The sequence below is a fragment of the Halichoeres trimaculatus genome, unplaced genomic scaffold (assembly GCF_033239565.1).
Source record: "Halichoeres trimaculatus isolate MK-OKI-2021-1 unplaced genomic scaffold, fHalTri1.1 fHalTri1_scaffold_14, whole genome shotgun sequence".
Taxonomy (NCBI): Eukaryota; Metazoa; Chordata; class Actinopteri; order Labriformes; family Labridae; genus Halichoeres; species Halichoeres trimaculatus.
The window spans coordinates 30,287,830-30,314,323 of NW_027437192.1; the positions used below are offsets into that span (position 1 = coordinate 30,287,830).

At 37.5% G+C, this 26,494-nt stretch overlaps 1 protein-coding gene across 1 annotated transcript in view; it reads right to left on the reverse strand.

Moving 5' to 3' along the window:
• Window positions 1-13,226: 13,226 nt before the first annotated feature.
• kcnk9 (potassium channel, subfamily K, member 9) overlaps window positions 13,227-26,494 on the reverse strand; it is a 72,226-nt gene continuing 58,958 nt past the window's right edge. The window contains exon 2 of the mRNA XM_074687717.1: window positions 13,227-16,290. Coding sequence (XP_074543818.1) covers window positions 15,407-16,290 — 884 coding nt within the window. The 3' untranslated portion in view covers window positions 13,227-15,406. The remainder of the gene's footprint in view (window positions 16,291-26,494) is intronic.

Sequence of the window (26,494 nt, forward strand, 5' to 3'; positions counted from 1 at the left end):
ACTTTTTTTGCAATGCATTTCAAAGGATGACCAGGTGGAGAATGTCTGAGTGATTGGGAATGGCTAAATGCACTATGATTGGCTCATTGCGTTTGAGGGCGGGACTTAGCTATAGACCAATTATATCATTGCACTGACTTCACCATAGAAGCTGTTAGTTTGGCTCACATTATGGTTCATTGGCAACTCTCTTAAAAAAAAAAGGGGGGCCCAGCATGCTCTGTGGCAACTATGCGCGAACTATTGAAAGGAGCCCCTACACTTAAAGAATTCAAAACATTAGTCCTATTTTATTATAATTATTATTATTATTATTATTATTATTATTACTTTTTATTTGTTTATTTTTTGTTTCAAAGTGTCTTATCAGACTTAATAAAAGCTACATTCAACTAAAAAGGGCAGAAAAAAGTATTATTCTGAGATGCTATAAGACAAGAATTTGCAGATATGCTTGAAATGACTAAAAATAAATTTGCCAATGGAAGAAAAATACATACATACATATATATATATATATATATATATATATATATATATATATATATATATATATATATATATATATATATATATATATATATATATATATATATGCATATATATATATATATATATATATATATATATATATATATATATATATATATATATATATATATATATATATATATATATATATATACACACATTTTTCCTCACCCTTGGCAGGTTTTTTAACTTATTACAAACCATTGAGGTGTCATTTTTGCTTGTTATTAACAGAAATATGTCATTTTAATTGAATTCTGGAGTGAATATGGCTTTTTATTAAGTCCAATAAGACCTTTTTACCAAAATTAGAGAGGACAAAAAACCTCACTCAGTCTTGCATTTTTGCAGTTTACAGTCCCACTCCATAAAAACCTGAACAATCCATTCAACCCAGTAATGACTAATGACTTAAAAAGTGTTCTCAATAATAAGTTACATAACTTTCTGCATCAGCAGGTTTGTTATGAAGTACACAAAAGGAAGATGTCATGAGAAACACTTTACATCCTGTCAGGATTTGTAACTTTCAAAGGATATAAATGAAGATTGAGGTTCAGCTCACTAACACAGTGATGTCCTTAATGTTTGTTGAAGAGTTAAACTTGGATCAGCACTCTCTTAAACCCTGACTTTAGTAAAGGTTTTCTGTGTAACTCTCCTCAGACCTGCTCCTGGACGGTATTTCTGCAGCTCTTAAACACTTTCAGACAACAGATTGTTTCAGATTTTTAGCTCCATCGCTCCCACGTCAGCCTCATTTATTATATTTAGAGGCAGGCGATCACAGAGTTTCCCTGCGATAGATGAGAGGTGTTTTGGTGGGATGCTGTGCCTCCTACAGTCGCTCCATTTGTCACCCAGCAGACAGACTCAATCATTGTTGAAAATCTCCTGTTCTCCCGCCTCTAGCCCTCCCAAAAAAAGCAGCTTGTCAGCACCTGCTTATTGCAAAGCTTCATCATATCATTGGTGAGGTGGAGACGGTCCTGCTGCGAAACAACTTGGCTCAGTTTACATGATCATTTGAGACGCAAAATTACAGGCTTGACGCCAAGAGATGGCCTTCACGCCCCTCTGCCTCTGTTCTTATTGTGTCGCCCTCTGCGTTGCCTGACGTCCACAGCTGACAGTATAATTACCGCGGTGTGGGAAGGAATAAAAAGGGATGCTGTCTGCTGGTTCTCCCACATACTGAACCCCCAGCTGCACAACACGGCCTCTTGGAGAGAAGAAGAAGAAAACTGGTCAGCAGAGGACTTCCATGGCGACATGTAGCCTTTTATCGATCAATCGATCAGACCTCAGCTTTTTTCAAGTTCTATGGAGTCACACACAGTGTTGTCTGAAGAGGAAAAAATAAGATAAAATAAAATAAAATAAATTAAATTAAATTAAAATAAAATAAAATAAAATAAAATAAAATAAAATAAAATAAAATAATAATAATAATAATAATAATAAAGAAAGCATATAATAAACCCTATGTCCATTAAAAAAGGTAAAGAACATGTCACAATTAAAAATAAATAAATAAAAGAAACGGAAAAAACTAAATCATAACATATTAACAAGGACACACAAGCGGTGACATTTAAACTCAAAATGAAAAACAAAATTAAACAAAACAAAAGAATTAAATAAGAAAATAAAATACTCAAAAGAAAAAGAGAAAAGAAATTTGCTGTTACAGCTCAATAATAAGGCTGAGTTCTGAGATAAGAGCAAAAAAACAAATAAATAAAAAGATAAATATAACCAAGTATTAGATATTTTTATAACTTAATATATATTATACTTTCATTTAAAAACTTAAATTAGCTACCCAAAGTCAGACCAACACTTCAAGAGAGTCCAGAAGAAAAAAAGAGTGTGGCAACTATTGTTGCCTGTGGTCTGTTCAAACCAAGCAGCAACCTCTGGTCTAAAAACACAAGCCAATGTGAAGGTGTTAAAATCTGCAGTTTGTAAGGCATCCTCTTGAGGCTGGCTCTGGAAGTAACAGACACCACATACACACCAAGCCAAACAAAGCCATTTTCACAGCAGAAACAAACACATTTCCCTTTATTATAGAGTTTCTGAATTAAACCAAGTTTGGGAATGCATGTTAAGCAACTTTAGGATCATTTCAAGGTTCTTATCTGTATTCCAAACAGTCTTGTTTTGTTTTGTTTTTCTTTGTTGTTAACTTATGGATCCAAGTATAGCCCACTCCTGGCTAAATGCTAACAGATTTAACCGTTGTTTGTTTTGTTTTGTTTAAGATGGGTTTCAATAGAAAAAGGAAGAGTCTTTATATATTTCTCAATAAATTTGAGTATCATCTAGAAGTTCATGTCTTTACTGTTTAAGTACCTGAATTAAAAAACTCATAAAAATTCAGTTCACACAGAGTGAAACATTTTATTTATTTAGATTTTGATGATTATGGCTTAAAGTTAATAAAATTCAAAATTCAGTGCTTCAGGATATTAGACTGTTTCACAAGACCTATAAAAAGGATTTATTTTATTCTGAGAGGTATGTTCATTTATATTCACTCAGTACTTGGTCGGAGCTCGTTTTGCATGGATGACTGTATCAGCGTGGTGTGTTATGGAGGAGATCAGCCTGTAGCTCTGCTCAGGTGTTAGTGAAGCTCAGTTTGCTTTGATGACAGGTTTCCACTGGTCCCCACAGACAATACCCTGTGGATAGTCTATGGGGTTATGTCCAGCGGCTTTGTTGGCCACGGTCAGTTAATCTGCTTTTTGGTACTTTTGGCTGTGTGGGCAGGAGCCAAGTCCAGCAACAAACTTGAAACATAAGAGCAACAAAATGAGCTCATTCATAAGTTGACTCCTGTGATAAGTGAGATGATCAGATGCCTTTGTGGTACTGAAAGCAGATTTTGTTCTCTACTGGTTGAAACGAATAAGTCTGTAAGTGAAAGATAAATCAGATAAGGAGTATAAATACAGGTAGAGATCAAAAGTATCATTTCCCACTAAACACACACAAGCTGGTCGCCAGAAAACTTTGGAAGTGATCTAAGTTACAGCACTTTACCTTAGCATATTTTTAAATAACTTTTAAAAAAGTTTTCTGCTTTACCGTATTGAAAACATAGAGCTCAGGCCAAAGATAAATTCTATAACAAGAAAATTATAAAGCTTATGTCCCAAAATGCTAAATTGTTTGTTTTAAGATTAAATCATAAAAAAGAAAACAATGGTTGAGTCAGAAGACTTATGGTATGGTGGATGGTAAACTTCCCACAGTCTTCCGCGAAAGAGTCATGTGATGTCGTGACTTGTATGTCAGCTGATTCATAGAGGTTTGGTCTTCCTACCTGAAACTGCAGGACCAACTGTTCAACAGTCTTCGGACAGCATCCCTGATGATGGCCCCCTCATCCCTCATCCCGGTCAACGGTTCTCTGGGCTTCCTGATCTCCACAGTCCCTCCTGGTGGTCTCTGTTGCTCTCTGAGTGGATGACCTTGAACTTTTCCTGGTCAATGATGTGGTTTTCATTGTCTGCTGAAACTCTCAGCTTCCTTTAAATCCAAGCTGGAGATTCATATTTTTACAGCTGCTTATTTGAAAGAATATCTTGAAAAAGTAAAATAAAAATGTTTAATCGTCAAATTTTGCGCTGCAACATGTTTGTTGAAATCAGTTTAATGTGATGTCTTGTTATATGACTATTTTGACTTGAACTTATTTTGCTGACCCTCTTTTGTTCCTTGTCTTACTGTTATCCAGTAAAATAAACAAGAAACATCAAAGACCTTCAGGAAGTTGAAAAAGGAAGCTAATAAAGATGCAGGAAGAAGAAACAGAATAGAATAGAATAGAATAGAATAGAATAGAATAGAATAGAATAGAATAGAAGTGTATTTGTCATTGCAACACGTGCAATGAAACTGCAGTAGAAAAAAAAAACTAAAGAAAAGAAAAAAAACATGAAACTTACAATAGCCTCTGTGAAAGATTCACCGTGGAACCAAACTGAATCATTCTGTAGGACTGACTAAAAAACAATCTGCATTTAAAACAAGAAGCTGTTAGGATATATCGTTACATTTCTGAAAAGATGATGGGTTGATGAAAAGCTCATATAAAATTAATACCAGGGTTACAACTTTTTAGATTAAAAGTAAACTGTCTAAGTCTGAATCAGTGGCAAGTTAAATAGCGGGCAGACCACAATCTCCTCGAAGCTTAAGGAGACGCCGTAGAGATCCTGTGGCTACTACAGATGTGTTGACAAAGCATTCAGAGCGTATAACATCCTCAACTTAATAAAACCTCACCTTACTGATGAGTTTACTGTCCACTAAATCAAAGGAAAGGGAGATTAAAAACACAGTCTTTTTTATTCTTACAATATCAGACTTAAAGAGGCTTTTTGGATTAAAAGTCTGAATATTTCGGTCTAAGATAATTTGGTTGGTTGGTCTAACAGTATTTCTTCTTACTGAGCCACAGACTCACTTTGAGCTCAGGCTCCTCTCCTTTCAAATGATCTCAATAATTACTTCTAGATACATGCTCGATCCTAACCCACATTCTAAAATGAGATTACCAAAAAAGGTTATTTTCTAAATGCTTTTTCTAAGCTTTCCAATCTGGTTTGTCAAGACCAGATTGATTTAAAGTACACAGAAGTTACAGTGACAACAGCACGCCAGTCGACAAAATTGAGCTGTGAGAAGAGAGATCTGTGTTTTTCTCTGCAAAAAAATGATTTCTGTGATTAATTTTGTAGAGATGGTGGACACTGGAGCCTAACTGTCAAACAGAAAAAGGACAGAAGAGCAGAAGAAAGATAAACAGGAGAGAGATAGAGCACGAGCTAAAGGCTAACACAGGAGCTAATCTGTTTGTGCTAATGTTGATTCCAACCCACAGTCAGCAGTTATTCTGCAGTGGTCTGTTCAAACTTGAGAGTCTATCAATAAAATGAAGAGTGAGGTTACGTTAGCTCTGATTGGTAGATGACTGACAGGACATAACCAGGATTCACTGACGTTACACATTACAGACATGTCTTAGAGCACCGGGCTGTGCTGAACAGGTTGATTGTCATGTTTTGGACAACAGCTCTATGTAACTACAAATAAATACATTAAAAGTTGTCTTAAGAAGAATTGCTCCCCTTTCAATTGTTTCAAAGGAGTTTTCTTTTTTCAAAACTGAAAAAACACTAGCTTGATCGTCCTCACTGCTCCTTTAAAATGGCAGAAGGCCACACTTTCCCAAACCTTGGCTTTAAAAAAAGATTTGTGATCTTAAAATGAAAGAATAAAACATTTTTGTTGCCTTGTGAATGGGAAAATACCCAAGAGGTGCAGGTTTGATGGTTCCTTCAGTGTGAGCAAATTCAAATGTGATCCTGAATTGTTAAAGCTTGAGAAACTGGCCCTGGGCGTATTTATAAATCAGCCAAACTGTTGTTTTAATGAATTACTAATGCCTTCACCTCGGGCCTGTATCTGACTTTTATTTCTTTTAATGAAAATCTTATTTGAGAATTAGAAGAGTTCTTGAGCAGCTCTGGTTGTTCGGCAGGCAGAAGAAGACGGAGAGTTTCAGAAGGAGGCTCATCATTTTTATTCAAGTGTGTTATGGCTTCAGCCGGGCTGTGAACCCAGTGAGGCATCCACACCAAATCATGCACACACACATACCTTAAAAAAGAAAAGAAAACATACAGATGTCAAATGTTATGTAAAATGTTCTTTTCACTCTGAACAATTCGCATCAATCACTTCTCGGTGTGGTGAAACTGGAGTGTACTGTACAGACATCAGGTTCAAAACCAGGACAGAAGACGTCAACACGTCCATCAGGAGATGGCTGCCGATGAACAGGGATGTGGTATGGTACATATTTGTTCATCAGACCTACAGAAGAACCTATTGCAAAGGATATTTTCAAATATAAGTTACAGAACACAGCCTTCCTATTCTATTGTTTTACACAGAGAGTAGTGCAATTTGTGTCTCTTTGTCCCTGTCAGAGGAAAACATGGCACTTTTGACAGAGAAATGGCCAGCACATACTGCCACATGCAGTAAATGACGTCTGGAAGCCAAGCACGGCTACAAAAACCAAAAAGGACAGCTAAAAACCATCAGGAAATCAATTCACGTTCATGTCGTTTGACGCCACGCGGCGGGGCGACCACGAGAGATAAACAAAATGTCGCACTGTTGGTGCGTTGAGGGCGACGGCGTGTGTGTTGCTGTTTCTCTGCACCATCTGTGTTATAGAGTAACATTCAGTCGAGGACCATCAATATGACATGCGGCACGATGGCGGAGGAATCTGAGCAATATGTGTGCACGTGGGATGGGTGTGAAAAACGACGTGGCTGCAGCTCATGAGAAGAAAATGAGATCATTCGTTTGCTGCTTCCTCTCAAGGATCCATTATGGCTGATACATTCCCCAGAAAGCCTGACTGTGAGGTGGATGGAGGCAGACCACACTGAGCTCCATCACTGACTCTTATTAATGGACTACATTCCTTCAAACCCCAAATGGTACTTGGCATTTTGGCAAGCAGTTTAAATCAAGCTGAGTTTCATTTCTTAACAAAATGTTTCTCATGTTTCATTTGAAATGTGTCTTGTAGTTAAGCCTTTTTTTGTAATTACATATCATTAGCTTAGGATTTTGTTCCAGGGTAAAATAAAAAACAGATTTCATCAACAAAGACCAAAACCAACAAGAGACTTCACTACATTTAGCAAGTTTAACTGCACCTGTAGGCCTTTTCCCCAATAAACATCAACTCTGGGTATGATCCCTTCTAGACACCTAAAGCTGCACAAATCAACATTTATAATCAGTCAATTATCAATGAGTAAATAGTAAAAAGACTTTATCTGATGTGATGAACCCAAAAAGAGCTACAGCTTTAAGATTTTGGGACTATTCTACACTTTGGATTCGCAGCCAACTCCAAAGAAACTAGCATGATCAACCACTACAAAATAATAATAATAATAAAATAAATAAATAAATAAAATAGATAAATAATACTAATACTAATACTACTACTACTACTACTACTAATAATAATAATAATAATAATAATAATAATAATAATAATAATAATAATAATAATAATAATTTCAAAACAAAGATGGACATTTTAAACCTAATATAAATCTTTTTTTTTTCCTCACATTTTGTGTCTTGGGGCTATAAGAGGCAGTTGCCTGTCTACTTGCTCCAACAACAAAAAAATCTACAGTAATACTCTGGGGAATACATCTCCTTATTCTCTATTTCACCCTGGGAATGGAGCAATGATAAATTAATATCTTGCCGTACTGAAGTGGACGTAGAACTAGCGACAAAGACCATAAAGCCATTAGGAATTATTTTCTGCTGCCCTTGTTGCAGGTAGTGATGTTTGATACTACCAATTTCCTTCCTGATCCAATACAGAGTTAAATCAAGGCTGGTATCGGCGACACCGATATTTGCTTAAGTGCATGTTATATGTTTGGTAAATCTAAAAAAATATTGTATTTTATATCATACCACTAAATTGAAAATGTCAATACAGTATTTGATTAAATACATTTATACCACAATAACTGCACACGTTTGACAATACCAACATGTTGAATTATTTATTGAACAGTTGAGGCAAATTGGACAGGTTGTAAATTATAAAATATATATTTTATGGATCAAATTTTATCTTTTATTAATCTTTTATAGTATTGCAATTGTTCTGTATAATTCAATGGCACATGGTGTTTGTAATCCACTTTAAATAGTCAATTCTTTGGGTTGCCTTAAGTAAATTAATGTTGGCTTCTTTTTTTTTGCCTATGTAAGATTGTGTCTTTGACCCAAATATCATTACTCCAAATGAACTTGTGCGGCTATATATTGAAGCATTTATTTAATTTGTTACTTATTTCATAACCATATCAATTCATTGGAACAACTTCATCAGCAACAGTGCTCTGCATATATCACAAACAGCGTCTTGGCTGTTTGCTGAGCTAAAATACCGTGACACCACTTCTTTTTCGCTCTGCCATTCTGTCCTGTTAATGATTTACAGGACCTCAAATGACTCAAGTATCAAAAGTGTTGATATCTTGGTTTGAGAATGGGTTTTAGAGCACAGCATCAGAAGTATCTATATTTCTGTATCAATCCACACATCACAAGCTGTGGGTATGTGCAGTCCTGGAAAGCAGATGACGTATATTCTCAATTGTCATGATTGAATGAAATTGTTCATTCTTAAATTTTGCTCCTAATAAAAGCCAAACATGGAAGGTATTAAAAATAACTCTGAAAAATCCTCACACTGGGCTACCAGTCAAACCGAGATATATGTTTAGAAAGGAAGACCAAGACCATCAGAGCTTAAAGGTCTGCTTCAAACATCAGGTGGAAATAATAAGCTATTTGTTGTCTATCTTCCTGTTTACATCCTTTTGATGAGCTAATATTGTGCTACATGTCCAGTGACAGGCAGCAGAAAGATCTGTAGCTACATGCTAACAAGCTTAGCATTATAAGAGTTGGCTGAGACCAAGACGAGACCATGAGAGGGTTAAGACATCTGACTTATGTTCATCCCAGTTGTCAAATGTTTGAGATTATTAATGCAGCTTTTGGAAAAAGGAAGTTGTCTTTTCAAACCCAGATAAAGAGAGAAAAATAAGCTGTAACCACCAAACTTATAGTTGGTTTTGGTCTTCTGAAGTGAAGATGTGTGAAATCCAAGCTATTTCATCCATGTGTAGTAGACAGTGTTGTGTGAGCTGAGAGGCGTGTTGGTCTAAATAATGATGCCAAAGTTTCCATTTAAGGGAGAGAAGGAATAATCCTCAAACACTGGACCTTATCTTCTGAAAGGGAGCGACTCTGCTGTGCTGAAGGGTTGAGGTTACATACAGAAAGTGAGGGTTGGATCAGCAGATCATGGAATTGTTATTTTCAAGACAAAGATGCAAAGCCAGACCTCAACAACCTCCCAGCAGGTTTGTTGAAGCACAAACAGGTCCTGTCTCCTCGACATTTTAATGTGCCCACTTCAACAGAAACACTAACCACTGTTTCTTCAAGGCACATTATGCTAATGTGTAAAAATACATATGCATCTCAGCCGTGAAAAGGCCTTTTTATTCCAAAGGTTGATATAAACATATTTTACAGGTTATTAAGAGACGTCGCTATAGTTCCAATAATGGAACAATGTTTGTTGGGCTGATCTCAGACTCCATGCTTAGTTATACTTGTCATGAGTGAACAGGATCCCTGGCATTTCACCACCTGCCCAAAGAGAGTGGCACTGGGTTCAAAGCTTCCAGGGAAATTGATTTTACTCTGTCAACGAGTTGGCTGAAAAGAAGACTGGAGGTGATGAAAGTCAAGGTCCAGAAAAGTGGTTTGAGCTGCTGAAATATTGATTTATAGTAGGGAATAAATGAAAGTTTAAACAAAAGCGTCTGTCCTTGTGCTACATTAAAAAGCCACCTTTGTTTTAGTTTTCAACAAGACCAAGTTTAGCACTTAAAGCATGCTAATGCACAAACTCGGGAAGTAAAAATGTAGTGTTGGGCACAAAGTCTTAGGCTAGCTGTGACAGAAAAAAAATTATTTAAGCAAAAAAAATAAAAAAATAAAAATAAAAAACCTTGTAATTAAGAAAAGTGTCCAGAGTTCTTCCAAAACTTCCTAAATGATATACTGCAAAATGTCAAAACTTAGCAGGTGTTGTTTCTTAATTCTCATTTAAAAATTGTCTTTACAGACAAGATTTCTGTCACATTCATCGAAAGCAGAGATATGTATCTTTTTTTTAAGGTATTAGAAGTCAAAAATAAAGCCTGGGTCACTTGTGAATTAAAATAGAATCTGCTGATGTGATGAGAATAATTTACTTCTTAACCCTTTTACTCCCTACAATAGCACTGAGGCTCTTAGGGCTGGGACGATATGGTGCTCTTTCATTCTTCAAAATTTCCAATTTTCCTGTTTTAGTTTGCTTTTTCAACACCAGACAAGTGGAAAAGTTGATTGATGATGATGATGTCTACAGACTTTATCAGGAGCTATATTTTCCCAAAAAGATTAACATTACATGAGAGTCAGATTTTAGAAGATCTGACATCTCAACTTTTTTTCAACCCAGCTTATAAAAAAGACTAAAAACGAAGGATTTAAATTTGAAAAAGAAATAAAAAAGAAAAAAAATCTTTTAACAAAAAAATCAAAATGTTAAATTGAAAAAAAAAAAAAAAAAAAATTACCACGATACAGTAACTTTTTTTTTTCCTCCCACCTTATTATCTACCTTGGCTGGAGTGTTATTACCACAGCTCTGTCAATGTTTGTTCAAATAGAAAAATGCATATGACTTAGGAAACCTAAGAATTTTCCAGTGACATATGGATTATTAAGGTGATAACATGTGACACAAAGCAAAACACTGGAAATAAAGCGTAAGTGTTAAAATCCTTAAGTTTTAGCCCAATGCTAAAATGTCCAACGCAGACAGGAAGCTGAGAAGCTGTGCTTTCTGTCAATACCTGTGTTCCATTTTACTTAACTCCTAAAAAAAACATTTTCATTTTTGTCTTTTCCTACTTTTACTTCCACACCATGTGAATTAAGTATTCACCATTATGTTAAAAATTCAAGTTTATGTACGACAGGGATAAAAGAACCAAAGCACTTGGGCATTTTAAGACCACTTAAAAGCCAATACAACCGAATATGCCCAGACCGTTTCAGCCTCAAAGGGTTTTCTTTTAGTTTCTCCTCATTTTATTTAACAAGACGAGTCAGCTTCTCTCAGCCCATCAACAGATTGTATTTTACTCCCTACCCAGGCTTCATTCTTGGCTTCTAAAACCTAAATTATGACATTTTTTTTCTGGATTTTCAGAGTGAATGTGACAAATATCAAGTCTAGAAGGACATTTTCACCTGAATTTAGACAAAATCACTTGCTTAGGTTTGAGTTTTTGTAGTCTTGCACTTCTAATGCAAACAGACTCTGGGTGAAAAAATGGGGAGCATGCCTCCATTCCCACAGCCAAGTGTTCCCACACTTTGAAGATTTTTTTTTTTTTTTTTCCAAAACCTGGTTTTGTTTGTCAGACTTAAGGAAATGAAAACATGGGTTCAACATATATACCCAGCCAAAACCCTTCTCAACCTGAATGTTTCGTTTTTCTTGTAATGATTGTGACGATCTCTGAGCTGTGGGAACACGGGGCCCTATTATCCAAGGAGAAAAGAAAAAATGCTTAGGAAATTGTGAACATTGGGCTGACCCTGAAAAAATGTGCCTCATAACAGCACAGGACTTGTGGAGATGTTGGATCTCAGGTTCTTCAGAGAAAAAATGAGAAAATAAAAATGTGATTCTATTAGGCTTGTGGCTTGTGTTCACAGCAAAGGAAAAAAACAAAGTAGATTGATGAAAGATTTTGGGGATAAGTTTTTCAAGCAACATCAGAAAGAAGTAAAGTCAGCTCTGACGTCTGTAAAAGTGTGTGACTTTGGCAAAAGAACAGCTAATGGTGTGAATCGCTCCTTGAGATGTTCTTAAAGTTAATGTCGAATCATTTCACCATTCATCATAAAAAGGTCATGCACTTGGCAAATCTTTAGAATGTAAAAAAAATACCCATAATCCCTTTTTCTTCCTTTGATATTTTACAAAAACAGAAAGGATCATGCTGCTGTTATGAAGTCCCTCTCAGCTGTGATCTCCATCTGTCCCCTCACATTCATCACGCTCACGGTTTCTGCTTGTTTCTGTGATGACGCGTTTATCGGGTTGTGCCCCTCTAATGGCTTCAAAGTGCATCCAAATCTCAAGAGTTGTCAGTTCAGCTCTGCACGCTTTCCACTCACTGTAAACTGTTGTGCTGTCAGCGCCAAGGTCAGTGGCTGCAGACATGCATCATGTATAATGCAGGAGTCTGGAGCATCATCATGCTCGTCCAGTGGAAAACCTGCACCGTGCACGAGTTTAGCAGGGGTTGAGGAAAAAAAAACATTTTCTGATACTCTGGCACAATCTTAAATTGTCAAACCAAACATGACGGTTGGTTTAGCAATGGTAAGGATATTTTCAAATGTCATAGGTGAACAGAGAGCTGTGATGCTGTTAAAGGTCCTACATAATGGAAAAACACTTATTTTGCCAGTTCATGTATACTCACTTAGGGATGTGAAAGAAACACCCAAATTAAACCAGATGGCTCTGCTCCGTCATAACATCAGATCAAATACGTTTCTATTCCAGTCAGTGTGTCAACTCACACTGGAGCCGCCCAATCACAGCCCAGCTGCCTCCCTGCTCCGGCAGCTCCCAGCAGATAAGCAAGCCTCTAGATGCCCGAGAACGAAAAGTAGATTGACTGGGCAGGAAGTTGTGTACGGAAACCCCCTATAAACACACCCAATGACTTTTGAAATAAAAAAAAAAACAGATGGTATTTAGCTTGACTACTACAACAAATTGACATATTGAACTCGGTCAGACCAAGGGTCGGATCTACTAAGATTCTAAATATCAAGCGCTAAATTGCGTATACAGATCACCCGATCACCCGACCTCAGCTGTTTGTGTAACACTGTGCCATCTTGCACCTGCTTTTCATACGCGTTAGTCATAGGCGCAAAAACAGCGGCTGCTAACAGTTTCAGGTTTGATAAATCACTCTGCTGGCGCTAAATGATTACATTTGCATCTCCTCTCAGAATTTTGTGCATTCAGATGACCTGCTTATATTCTGCATATTCATGAAGGAAAACACGCTAAATGGACTGATCGTGCTATTTTGCTCATTTGACAGGCCGGTAAGTAAATTAGTTTTGCATGCCCCATCAGGTTTGCATGTGTTTTTATACATGCAAACCTTTAGTGAATCAGATCAGGCTCCAAGAATCAACAGGTTTTAGGTTCAACAAAAGATCAACAGATCAACAAGAATAAGGAGAGGCTGATCAACAGCTGAGTTTCCATTACACCAAGGATTGTGCAAAACCTAAATATTATACTAAAAAAATGGTAATGGAGACACCGAAATTTGGAAGAACCTCTCAGATTTCAATAAAAAGTTTTTACACTCTCATGAGGTGATTTTTTTTAGCAGTTTTAATATTGAAGTTTATCATGAGACTGCAATGGAAACACCTTTTACGCATAAAGAACATGTTGTGTTGTCATAATAGATGAGTTGGCGTGATCATGGCAGACAGTTTCACCAGTGAAAAAAAACACTTTTGTTCATGAATCAGCCTCATCCACCTACAGAGCTGTAAGCCTGCATTGAAGGAGATCGTCCAACAGGCTCTAGGGTTGCAGAGGTCTGGCAGGTGGGTGTCTGCCAGCTCGCAAAGGGGTGAAGTGAGGTGAGAAGAAGGGGAAAAAAAAAAAAGAATCAGTCTCATCATCAGTGCAGCATCTGGACAGAGGTTATGGTTTATTTTACTTAAGTTGTGTGCAATTCTAGTCGAAATGGAAACTCCAACCATGGGCGAAAACTTCACAGATATCGCTTTGATTTTGCGAAAAGGTGTAATGGAAACCAAAGTGGGAAGGCCTGGAAGTGTGGGAACTTCTTGCTGGACTGAACATGTATCGGGTGTGAGTTGAATAAGCAACAAAGGCCTGTTAGTTAGGTCAGAAGGCTTGTTAGTCAGTGACTTTGTTTGGATTTAAGAATATCAACTAAATCCAAACTTGTTATCGGACTAACAGGCTACTGAGTATAGGGCAGATCCTGCTACTAGTTGAAATGCAACAGGGTCGCTGTTATGTGATGTCGTCGTACAGGCTAGAGCAGTTAGTGACGTAAACAGATAACCCTCTATAGACCAGTCTAAACAGCTGTCGCATGGGGAGTCTGAACCCCCTGAATTGGGACAGATGTTTATGATATATATATATTTTTTTTTTAAGAAAACAAACTCATCAATGTTTATCTTTAATGCTTGGTCTGCTAGTTTATGTTGGACAGTTCAATATTGGTGCAAAAAAAAGGAGATTTATGAGAACGCACTTTAATGGAACTTTTATCCAACTTTAATGCCATTTAAAAAAAAGTGAACTGACTAAATGATACTGACTGTTGTTGGCAGATGATGTCATCGGAAAAGGGATTTTAAAATGTAAAGGCTTTTGGTGAAACTACAGCGTTGGTGTCCAGATCTGACAGCAGCTGAGGGGTAAACCTGACAAACAGCAGCATGATCCTTTAAAATCAAAGACAAACAGACGTCCTTCACTCAGCTGTTCCATAAGAGACTAAAGAATGGCACAAACCATGGCACACCCATTAAATGACATCTAATGCACATGCTAATATTGGCGACGATAATTTGGCTTAATGCGTAGTGAATCCGTTGTTATATATGATTGCTTATAGAAAAACAATACCTGATGCTTTAAGTCATTTTAAAATCTCTGTCTGCAGTGAGGCAATGGAGTAGTACACAAGAGCAAAATTTTCTTCAAGTTAAGGTGAAACAAGCAAACTCCCTTTTGAAAAATAGCATTTCCCCAAGTGTGCATCATTTGGTATGAAACCAAAGTTAATATATCAATATCTGTTCTGTAAATCTGAAAGAAGGAAGGTCCTAAAAGTCTGTAAATGGAGCAAATCTTTTGAAAAAATAGACATCCATGCTTCATGCTTTGCATCCCATTAAGTCCTCGTTGCTCTTTAGTGAAGTGTCCTCCTCACCTGTCCTCCAGAATACTTTTATATTACATCCAACCAAAAAGGAGAAAAAGTGCTGAAATAAGATTTGGTAAGGAGCAGCATTGCAAATGTTTGACCTTGCCTATAAAACACGGAGACTGGTGTCTCCTGTAGTTTGGGGTTCAGATGGATTTCCTTCTCCTCATGAGCTGGTGATTGTCTGAGAAGCTGTGAAGGCCCGGAGACACCGAGCTAATGGGCGAAGGAAAGAAGCTGTTTTTCAAGGTGCTGGGTGAGATCTCCTCGATCCTGTAGGAAACCGAGTGAAAGTACTGATTGGGATTCAGCTGCGAGCTGAACGAGTTCTGATGCGAGAAAGCACATCCCAGGCCTCCCATCCCTCCCCCAGAGCTGCCGAAGTCATGCGAGTGGTAGTGCATACATGAGCAGACTGACTGCAAATCAGTCATCTCCGCCCGGTACGGTTCACGCCGCCGCCGGCCCCGCGGCAACGACTCGTCCTGGATGTGGATAATCATGCTGTTTCGGTTTCCAGCCAGCGAGGCTCGTTCCTCTGCATCCCGCCGCTCGTCCTCACTGTTCATAGTCAAGAAGCGGAGCACCACCAGGTTTAGGAAGGCCCCGATGACCGTCAGGCCCACCAGGATGTACATGAAGCTAAAGGCTACATACAGGGGCTTCTTCTGGAGGGCCCGGTTTTTCTGAAGGGCCACAAAGTCCCCAAAGCCTATAGTAGTTAATGTGATGAAGCAGTAATAGTAAGACTGGAAAAAGCTCCAGTCCTCATAGTGGGAGAAGGCGGCAGCCCCGATGCACAGCGTGCCGACGCAGGAGAAAAACCCCACAGTCACCATGTTCTCCATGGACACCTCAGTGATGCTCATCCCGCAGCACTTCTTTATCCGCTTCAGGAGGTACTTGACAAAAGTGTTCATCCTCTCGCCCAGACTCTGGAACATGACAAGAGTCAAAGGGATTCCCAGGACGGCATAAAACATGCAGAAGGCCTTCCCTGCGTCAGTCCCCGGCGCTGCGTGCCCGTAGCCTGAGAAAAGAGCAGACAGACAGCAGGAGTCAGTGACGAGGAAACAGTCGGTGCATTTATAGAGCAGCAGTGACGTCAAGAGCCCCCTGAAAAGTCCCACATCAGCTTTTGTTTACAAACATGACCAAGCAAGAGCTGTCCCTAAGAGTCTGCGAGCGACGCCAAAAAGAGGTATTGAATAGGTGCACGCCACAGAAATGTGCCTGCTCATTAATCTTATTTGGGCTCAAAGATTATGGCAAACAGGGCGTCCAATTAGTCCGGAGTTTCCGGCGGGGCAGAGGAGTTGGGAGGAGGGATTGAAAAGAAGTCATTGGGGGAGCCAGTGAAGCTTTTAGCTTAATTAAACTTTATCTTTAGACCACAAGCTGCTGACTCACACACAAACACTGCTGGAGATCCAGCATGGTGTTAAACAATAGGCTTTATTCACTCTGTTACTTCTCATTTAAATGCATCATGAACTGTTTTACATGCTTTGCAGGGTGCTTACAGTTACCTCAGAGATTACATGAATGAAGCCCACAGCTTTGAAATATACAGAGCTGCAAACACAGTGTCATATTGATTATCTCTCCTCGAGCTCAGACCATAACTGTGAGCATTAAACACCAAAACCGAAGCCAAGAAACACCCACCACCAGTTGGCATGTGTATCACTTCAACTACCGCCTTCCAGGAGGAGACATCATATTTTTGGTGCAGTGTGGAGCATTTTTAAAACTTATTTATTTATATTTTTTTCAGATATGTCCTGAGCAAGTTCTGGGTTTTGATCTCTCAAATATTGATTCTGTCTTTTCCCATATGGCTGCCCACACATGCATGTGTTCAGTCATGCAGAACAACTAAAAAAAAAGGCTCTCAGCTCTCATGATCAGATTTGCAACTCAAGAACAAGGAGTGCATTTTGCATCCCTGGCTGTTGGATTGAAAAAAAAACATGTTGTACAAGTGCTGTAAGAAGCACTGTGTAATCAAAGGGTTAAGGAAAGTTTTCATGGACATAGCTCACCTGGATTAAAGTCAATCCAGAGCCACAAAATCTGATTTATCTTCACAATAAAGACAGGATAGTGTATGAAATCCCATACATAGTCAAAATCCAGCAAATAAATGTCTTAATGAATTTAGAATTTTTTTTTATATATATAAAGTTGTACTAATGTCTTGGGGGTTTTTTTTAAAGAAGTTTGCAAATATTAAAAAAGCAAATTGCAAAAAATTGCAAAAATTTTAAAATTCTAAAGAGAGGCAGAAATAAAAATTGAAATGTAATAAAAAGAATATGCAAAAAAAATAGAAAATAAAAAATGCAAAGATAGAAAATGAAATGTAATACATTTGCAACTTTAAAAAATGCAAAAAAACAATCTAGAATGTTGCAAAAAAAAAAAAATCAAGCTTCGCAAAAATTGAAAAAAAAAATGGTAAAAAAAAAAGCAAACATTTCAAACAATTTTGGAATTTCAAAACTTCAAACCTTAAAATACAAGAATTTCTGTTTGTTTATTGTTTTGCCTCATATCAATCATGTATATTGATCCATCAGGAAGTTAAATGAATTCATCCACACAGATTTAAAATCTGTATTTTCTTCCAGATTCTTCATTTTGTAGATTTAGTTTTCTTACCAGGGCTGTAAACTTGAGGTTAGCCACAGGTGCATGGAAAGTTGGTGGACTGTTGATGTTGTAGAAGGTGAAGTAGAGCGGTGGCAGGCTTTATTGACAGATGGGATGAAGATTTAGTTCAACAAAATGTTAACTCAAGATTTTTTGTGTCAGTGTCTTTCATCATTATTATCCTCTGTAAAAAAAAAAAAAAAAAAAAAAAGGAATTCTTTATTTCAATGGTATTTTTTCAAAGCTACAAGGAGCCACTGCAAAGGAGTCAAAGAGCCGCATGAGGCTCCAGAGCTGCAGGTTGCAGACCCTTGGTCTGGAGAAAAAAAAAATTTTAGCCTTTCAATTAAGATTATAAATCCTGTCGACACCCAATCATATTACTAATACATCTAAATGAGCGTCCATTTACATATTTTACTACATTACTTGCAGCATGTCACACAGTTAGAGCACCTTCCCAATGCTCTGTCATCTCACCTGCAGTTATCAGCTCTGGACTGAGTGACCACCAGAGAAGGATCAGTGAATGTGATCAGAGCATAGCAGGGACTTTGACAATCTGACTGTTCGCTTATAGCTCGTATAACATCGCCACATATTTGACACTTTCAGGATTAAAAGCAGCAGCTTCCAGATCTGTGTGTTCAACTTTGTCTTGTGGGATTTGGAAGAGTTACAGCACTGACAAAGCGAAAAGAAAACCTCAGCATGGGATTGACAGGAAAGACGAGATCAGACAGACGCTGTTGTTATTCTCTGGCAAGGTTGAGGAGGAAATAATAAAAAGTTGCTGTAAAAAATAAATCCTCAGTTTAATATGATTAACAGCAGCAGCAAAGCAGGTTAATGTTATGACTCAGAGATAAATAAAAATGAATAGTGTGATGTTGATTTAGCCTTCAGGCTGATTAGAATATCATAAAAGTGTCTCCAACTGTTGCATCTGAGAGAATTTATTCTAACCGCATAAATCATTAAATCAATTGAAGATCTATTCAGAATATCCACTTGTTTGTATCTGCAGCTCACTTTACATTAACTCTTTCATAGTTATTTTATAACAACATATAAATATAAGTTTCTGGGTGTTCTGAGTCTGATCCTCAACTGGGTATGAGCTTTTAAAGGTTACTTTTTTAAGGCTCACTTACAAGAAGTAAAATAAATGACGAGTTGAAGTAATAAAAAAGATAGATTTGAAGATAAATAGACGGATAAGGATATCATCCATTGTCAGTCATGTAAGTTTCATTCTGTGCAGTATTTAACAGAATGAGGCAGGTTATGAGGAGGATAGGAACCAGCTGAGGGCTTTAACTGTGCTCAAAGATCCAGACCCACTGACTGTTTGTGCAGGAAGGATCAGCTGGAGGTCATCGCCAGCACACCGAGCGTCTGCTGACTGCAGATGAGCAGATTTCTTCAGCACGGAGCAGTTTTCTCTGCTCACGCACCAGATGATGGAGAGGCTTCATGGAGCAAATACATTTTTTTAAAGAAACAAACAAAACACACAGATCCTCCTTCTTCACTCTTATAATAAAGGTATGGATTTAACAGAAACACACTGTGTGCCAAAAAGATGAGAGAGCCAGAATGTAAACATCAATTTATGAAAAGTGGAAAAAGAAGAAGGGGGAACACTTCTGTTTCCAGTTTGAGAAAATTGATATCATTTACAGGAAACATAATTACATCCACACTGACTTCAATTTAACCAGCCATCTGTCGTCTCCTGTTCATCTTTCAAAATTATCAGATTAATTAATATCAAGTCTTATTGCTTAAACTTGTTCTTGCAGAGTAAACAGGACTTAACAAATTACATGCGAGGCTGTGAAATAATTACATCCTTGATTTGATTTGACAATGCACGCACCTCAACACACAAATTAGCACTAATGTATCAGGTATTGATTAGCTTTCTCACAGCAGGGTCAACAGGCTTCAACGTGGGAAGTTTTTCCATGTGAGCGTGAAATAGATATCACTCACTCAGGAAGACCACAGTGTGATAAAGGATCATTCATGTAACAACATTAAGGATTATTGTGATAAGATTATGTCATTAGAGATATCAGATGACTCTGAACTCGGCTGAAACATCCATCAGTGTTCTTACATTACTGCACAAGTAAACACATGATAATACCCCAGGATTAAATGGAGCTCACTCTGAAGACAGAGCCACAGAGCAGACGTTAACTTAAGACGGCAAGCTTCATCTGTGATTTTTCTTTCCCACCAAAACCAGAAGAACTGCCCTGTTTTTGAAACACTTACAGAGTAGAAAGTCACAACATCAGGGCTTGAGTCCAGACCAAGCAGCAACCTCCCATCTAACAATATGAGCCAATGCTGAAGTGCTAAAACCTGCTGTTTCTCGAGTGTCCACTTGAGGCTGGCTCCAGAAGTACCAGAAACCACACACACCAAGTCAAAAAAGTCATTTTACAGCAAAGGAAACATATTTACAGCTTGGTACAAAAAACGTCTCCTGTCAGAACCGCTTATTTCATTATCTGCATTTACTGTGCGGGGGGTTAATTTTATCTTATCTTCGCAAGATTTTTTCAAGATCCGCATGAAATCCTTAAGGGATCTTCGTGAACTCCAAACAACAAAGTCTTGCCATAGCTTTGTTGTTTGTAATATTTTTTGGGCAAGTACATACCCTACAAATTTGCAGAAAATATTCTTTATTTAAAAGAAATTTGTAAGGGTTGGCCATTGCTTCTAGTTATTTGTCTCCATCTGCCCCTCTATTTAAAAAGCTGAACCTTTTGTCCATTTACGATATTAAAACTCAACCTTGTATATTTATTTATGAATATATTCATCTACCAATTTTGCTCCCAGAACCTTGTATGGATTTTTTTTTTACAATCAACTCTCAGATTCAGTCACACAATAAAAGACATGCCATTAAACTTCATACTCCCTTTTGTCGTACTTCACAATGTCAGTTTTCTTTTACTTACAGAGGTTCATTAATTTGAAATTCATGCTATAATTTAACAAAAACATCTACATCTCTGACCAATTTAAAGTTCAGACTAAAGTCATATATAATACATCATGATCCCAAAGCTTCTTTTTGTATTCATTTCATTCATTTGCTTGTTGTTGGTTTGCTGTTGAGTTTTTTTTTTTTTTTTTTTTGAGTTTATTTCATTTTACTAAATTTTTATTTCTTTTTTCATATATTATTATTATTAATTCTATTTTGTGAGGTATCTTGGATAAGCCCTCTTTGGGGTTTTTTTCACCTCTCCAGCACTTTATTTAAATTTTTTCCATGCCAGTGTAACTGTTTCTAATTTATGGTGCAAATAAAAAATGAATAAACGGCTCCACCCCCCCCCCCCCCCCCCCCCCCCCCCCAAAAAAAGGCCTCCAAAAGGCTGGCCAATCAGAGGAAAGGTTTTTTTTTGTTTGTTTGCTTGTTTTTTTTTTTCTTGTTTTTTTTTCGTAATGAAGAGCATTAAAGAGACAGCAGCTAAAATTAAGCATTTATACAGATGCTGAATTAAGGGGTTTTCTGAAACACCAGTGAGAGAGAAGCAGGGATTCATAGAGGTATAACTAAGGGAGACAGTATGAAGACTAAATAAAAGCACAATACCCAGTCTTTAGATAAATCTCAACCAAAGACAGGGACAGGTGTTCATATGTATACACAAATGGTCATGATATGTGGATCAAGTGTTTTAGGTTTTTATTTTAAGTAAAAGAAAAAAAGGGAATAAAATTGCAAAAGTCACAGAGCAGAAAAAGGTGGACATCATTCGTCCACTTGACTTCCTGAAAAATTTCCCCTCAAGGCAAAATAGAAACTTCTGATGAGAAAAAGATGTGCAGAGTTGTAGGAAAAGACAAGTTATGCTTAATGGTTTGATATGTCCATTGGATTGTTTGACTATTTCACAAATGGATCTTAAACTGATGCATGAAAGCTCTTTATCTGTTTTCTCTTTACCCTCATGTCTCCCAGAGAAAGTCCTCCTCCAAACAAGACAAGTCATTTCTTCAGTCTGTTATTTCATTTAAAACAGTGACCTCTGACAGGCACAGGAGGGGAATGGACCTGAGTTATTCATTTCTTCTGATCTGGTCTCTTAAAGTATTTCGGGGATGTTGCTGATGGGATGTGAGGTTTTCTGCTGTACTGTGTAATCTGTTTGTCCTGTTATAATGGCTCTATTATCTGCTGTTGTCTTGGGAACACACATATTTGCTGTGTTACACAGAGCCCCGCCGAGCACAGGTGCCTGTGTGCTTATGTGTGCACAGGTGAAGACATCTGTGTGTGTATGTCTGCGTGTGTGGTGCAGCACTAAGAGAAAAACACACTGAAGTGATAAAAGTAAGAAACAGGTGCGGTCACTCAGAGATTACATAAGGAGACAGAATAAGAAGAGGTCATGTTTATGGAGGCAATGCAGACATTGTGAAGGAGTGGAAAGGTCTCTGGACTGATTAGCCTTAAAGAGGGGGTATTTTAGTTTTTCATCTCAATTTTTTTTTTTTTTAAATTAGCATTTCTCTCTCTCTGCTGTTTCAGAAACCCCTTATTTCAGCCCGCCTGAAACATAGTGCTTAGGCTTCTGTCTCTTTAAGGCTTCTCGTACTACTTACCCCCTTCACCCTGATTGGCCAGCTTTGTAGGCTTGTTTTGGGGAAGAGCTCTGGGCAGACCTTGGTGTTTGGGGACCCACCCTTCTAATGAGTCACATTGAACATCCAGTTTGTCACTGTTTATCCATGTTTAGGATATGGGACAGCAGACCACCCCCTCTTTAAATACTAATCCCTCATGGCCACATTTTCTGCCATTACCCTGTACTCATTTTGTAATAACAGCAGATAAAAGCCACTCCAAACAACTGGCATTCAGAAAGTAGAATAAAACCAGCTCTACAGACCATCTGCTGAGAAACAAACACTGAAATATGGTTGAAGTCTAATTTTGTTTGTAACTGCAGGTGAGCTGAAAATAAAAACAGTACTGCAGGTTTCTTTGGTGCAGCAGGGTCTCTCACAGAGTTTTCAGTTGAAGCCAGTTTTCTGTATCACTGCACATCTGTTGAGTCACTCTTTAAATGTTTGAACAAAGCAGAGTGGGATGTGTGATAGCACATCTACACAAGATGCCTCCTGAAAGTATTTTTAGTGTCACAGGGAGTAGGTAGAGGTACAAACTGTGGCTTAATCCTCTGTAACAGCACAGTTGTTTTCCAAACCCTGCAAACAGCAAATACAGCTAACATGCAACTCCAGCAAATCAGTGAGGAACACTCTGGTATTATCTATGTGTGGGAACTAGTGATGGGTCAGGATTTTTGAATTCAAGAATATTCCCTAATTTATTAGAAACTGAAGAGTTAAAATGAATTACATGATGTCATCTTTTTCATGTTTTTGTAGTACCATATTTCTGCCAGGTGGTGGCTGTAGTGGGTCTAAAAGCAGCTGGGAAATATATATATATATATATATATATATATATATATATATATATATATATATATATATATATATATATATATATATATATATATATATATATATATATATATATATATATATATATATATATATATATATATTTAAAGGATGCTAACAACAAGATAAAAAATAAAAAAGGAGACTAAGGCAACAATAGTGACGGAAAAAGCAGTGTAGTTCTGCTTCCAATTGTACTAAGAACAGCTGGTTGTGAATAATTAGCCAATGGGCTGAGAATTTAACGGCATAAGTCTACAGTTTGCAAACTGAAAGCAGGTAAAACAATCACATACTTTTCCTGAATGTTCTGTTTTCTACGTTCGGTACACAAATCTCTCACTGACTGACTGACTGAGAGGAAGACTGAGACTTGGAGGCAGAGCTCTGTTTCACAAGATCTTTGCAAGATCTACGTTTCACAGGATCGTAATTAGCTTTCATCTCTGTGTGCATGTAGGTGTGTATGTGTTTGTTTGTGTGTGTGTGTGTGTGTGTGTGTGTGTGTGTGTGTGTGTGTGTGTGTGTGTGTGTGTGTGTGTGTGTGTGTTTGGGGTCAATTGTGAATAATTCCTGAATAGATGGTTACTGAAGACTGTTTTGGCTTGAGACTCCCAACCCTAGCTTTGGACAAACAGGGAACAGCTAAAGGAAAACGTGCATGTGTGAACTAATCATCATAGTAGATCAGCCAAATATCATTTAAAAAAAAAAAAAAAAACACTCACAGTAAAAATGAAACTCTGCAGATAATCAAAACATGAAAACTTTCAACAAGTTGAACCATTTAAACTTCTGCAGAGGTCAGACTGAAGTCCAGAAATCACTAAAGAAATGAGGATTGCTCATCTTAAGCATTAAGTACAATAACGCCAAGTACCAACCTCAAGGACTGACTAACTGAAGCTGCATCAGAAATGATATCTGAAGTGTTTTTCATGTGAAGATCATTCAGCAGTCAGGACTTTCTATCCCAGAAGTATCTTCTTTGTATCTTGTTAAGAAAATTTAATGTCTTGATTAGAATTGCTCTCTTAACAAAAACATGCTCTTCTCACATTGGTCTTGACAAGAGGGGGGTCGTTCTGTTCAGGTTTGTGTGATAATCAGCAGATATTACTGTCTGAACTCACCATGAGACTCATTAGCTTGATCAGTGATCATCTTATTAAATTAATTTGCTGGTGCATAAGAGAATTGTTGTTGGCTTCACCATGCATAAAGTAATGGTGTCTTTTATTCAACCACCCCTCGAACAAACAGGATTAAGCTTGAATGAAAACCTGTATGACTTTAAAGAGGGGTTTTGGGGGATGTCTTTTTTTTTTACTCTCCTTTTGGTGCTCCATTAGTAGTTTTACAGGATTTACAGCTTAAAAAAATCTCTCTTTTTTTTCACCTACTGTTGTTTTAGAAAACTCTTTCAGCTCTCTGAGTGAAACACTGTTTTAGCTGCCGTCTCTTTAAGGCTCAGTGATCTGCAGACCCCCTTCCTTCTGACTGGCCAGCCCTCTGGAGTCAAAGTCATAGACCACTCCTGTGGCTGTTTTAGAGCACTGACATTTGTGCATCTGTTGCTCCAGCATTACTGCAGTGAAACAATGATGTCTACTGCTACCTGCTGGCTGTGACAGTGACAGAGAAAAAAACGTTACAGAACCACAAGAGTACTGTAAACAAAGGGCCAAGACTTAGGTTGTATTCAATAGATTAAGGATTTTATCAATGTCAAATATATATATTTTTCAAATAAATAAATAAATAGATAAATAAATAAATAAATAGATAAATTAAATAAAATAAACAAATAATTCAGGTAAATGTGAAACTGGGTCCAGAGCTCACACTAGACTCTCGTAGCTGACAAACCTCCAGGATACACTTCTACCGCACTATACACTAACCAGGGTTTAACAGCAACTAAACAGTCTACTAAACACAAACACTGATCCAGTATCCCCAGTGTCCCACAAGTGCAAGGCTGGAGCCACATACAAAAGTACAAAACTCCACCTGAGTTGAAAACATTAAAAAAACAAACCCAGCCTAAGCCTGAGTTTACCATCCTGTGATTACAGCCCATCTTTAACTCAGATTTCACAAGGAACCTGGAAATGACTGGAAAAAAGTCACAGTTTCATCTATTTGCTTGCAAGTTGGATGTAATGGAAAAGATCACAAAGTATTGGGAGCTGCTTCTTATTTGCCTTGTGTTGCATTTCACACATTAAACAACCAGTAGGCTTGAGAAACTCATAGTTAGCTGATTGGCTTATTAGCTGCTATTAGCAGCTCACAGCCACATATCCTCCACACATAACTGACCTGGTTTTCTTTTTTTATAACTGGGTATGTGCAATATGTGTATAATGTGCCATTTCTGTGACATGCAATATGTATCTGTATGTGCAATACTGGTGATGTGCAATTTTGTGTTGTTTGTTTTATCAGATTCTGGAGACTTGTAAGCAGCAGGAGAGTCCAAAAAAATTTCTCTTGGGGGACAATAAGGTATGTTGTATCGTATTGTAAAACATCAACAAAACACTCTGCATTTCAAATGGACTATGCTGATCACCATTGGTGATTTTGGTCCTCATAAGCCCATGAATCCAGCTACAACTGCTGTTCACTCTGACGTTAACATCCAGCCATCATGCTTTAGCCTGGCTGTGAAAACAAAAAATGGGTCTTCTGGTTCAGTAAAAGTCAAGTGTTGTTAGCTTACTGCTGTCCCTCTTATTTATCCCTCCATCAGCTGAAGTTGCATCTTCTCTGCTGTGAGCCTGGATTGCTTTGAGCATGCTCAGCTATATTCAATTCGCCACAAGTGCTTACATAGAGCAATATATTTGCCACTATACAGAATATTGTTACCTGGTAGTCACACAAAGAAACTTGGTCGTATAAAATATGAATAAATATGAATATACTAGTCCATAGGGTGTCAGACAGGGATACTCCTCCCAAAGTAAAGCCTTGTGCTCAAAACACTCAATTGTTTTTTTTCAAAGGTTGTTGATTTTAATTACTATTATGGCAGCCTAAAACTGCACATGTTCTCCAAGATC